Source organism: Chenopodium album, chromosome 8, assembly GCF_948465745.1.
Source record: "Chenopodium album chromosome 8, dcCheAlbu1.1, whole genome shotgun sequence".
Lineage (NCBI taxonomy): Eukaryota > Viridiplantae > Streptophyta > Magnoliopsida > Caryophyllales > Amaranthaceae > Chenopodium > Chenopodium album.
The window spans coordinates 50,706,557-50,707,858 of NC_137841.1; the positions used below are offsets into that span (position 1 = coordinate 50,706,557).

A 1,302-nucleotide genomic window follows, 5' to 3' on the forward strand; every position below is an offset into this window, starting at 1 on the left:
CAAAAATAAGTGGTTTGACGCTCGGGAAACAATAGCGAACGAGATCGCTGGTCATCCTGATTTGTACGAACGGATTTACGGGCTTGGGCGACTTTGGATGAACGTGGAGCATATTCGATGGGATGGTGGGGCTGTCGGGGAGCGGCATTGGATGGTTACAATTCAAGATTTATTTCCTATTGCTACGTGGTTCAACGTAAGGGTGATTTGTCTCGGAGTAGGCCTAGTACCAACTTGCTACTACCCATGCATCACAGTCTTACCGCTTAGGGCACACAACGGGGTTCAGTCACCGACTCGAGAGTTTGTGATTGCTACAGTTGGTGGATCACATTTTATCCGTCTTGACCTTGTACCTGATTCACCACTCCCGCCGATCGCCGGTTGGTGGACGGAACACCACGAGGATAGTGTCAATGGATGGGATCAAGCATATCAATTGAGAAGGGACATGTGGGATGCATTAGTTAGGTAGTTTGTAATGTACATTCACTAACTTTGAACATTTGTAAGAAAATTTGAATTATGAAATTAATTTTAAATGTATTAAAACCACTAACAGAACATCTAATCAAAATAATCTAAAGTCCCATTTTTGACTTCCAATCAAATACAAGCTGCTCAGTCATTGTTCGAGTCTCACTCGACATTTCAGGATACTCAGCTAGTGCTCTTTGGTGAATCTCCATGGACCGACCCATCCACTACAAATCAAACAATAACATATTATAAACACAAAAATTCATAGAAGTCATTGTTAATATAATAATAAGCATAAATACTTACGTAATCAGTGTTAGTCCGCTCAGGCAGGTTGCTTGTAACTCCTGCACCTGGAGATACCCGCGGGTGAGAAAACCTGTACAGCCACTGCATGTAACCAGGCGCAACCGAAGGAGCTGCAGCACTAAGCCTGGGTAGGGCACCTAAAACAACACTGTGAGATACCCCAGGGACAAACCTGTTCCAAATCACAGCTGTCATCTCAGTCGGGAAGTCTACCCGATACATCTTCAAGTTAGTCGGCCTCTTGGCCTTCTCTGGCCTGATGATCTCGCGGGGAATGCCTTGCACGAAACCAAGCTGGCGCACCACTCTATCAGGCATGTACGACTCAATGATGTTACGGTATTGGATGCAGCCAATGAAGAAAGTGGGGGGCACTCGTAATGCAGGATCAGCTCCGTACGGTAGCCAGTTCACCTTACGGTCAGTAAGCGCATCAATCTTAGTACGAAAAGCTAACAGGCGCTCCAGGTTCTTGCTAGGACATCCCGCTCCAACATCCCAAGCAGACGCACG

General features: G+C 46.0%; 1 protein-coding gene across 1 annotated transcript; it reads right to left on the reverse strand.

Moving 5' to 3' along the window:
* Positions 1-551: 551 nt before the first annotated feature.
* On the reverse strand, positions 552-1,084 carry LOC145556111 (uncharacterized). The gene is made up of 2 exons (XM_081617783.1): positions 787-1,084; positions 552-704 (listed from the first exon to the last, which is right to left on the reverse strand). The coding sequence occupies exons 1-2, from the start codon at positions 1,009-1,011 to the stop codon at positions 582-584; spliced, it is 348 nt and encodes a 115-aa protein (XP_081473909.1). The 5' UTR covers positions 1,012-1,084; the 3' UTR covers positions 552-581.
* Between the last annotated feature and the right edge of the window lie 218 nt (positions 1,085-1,302).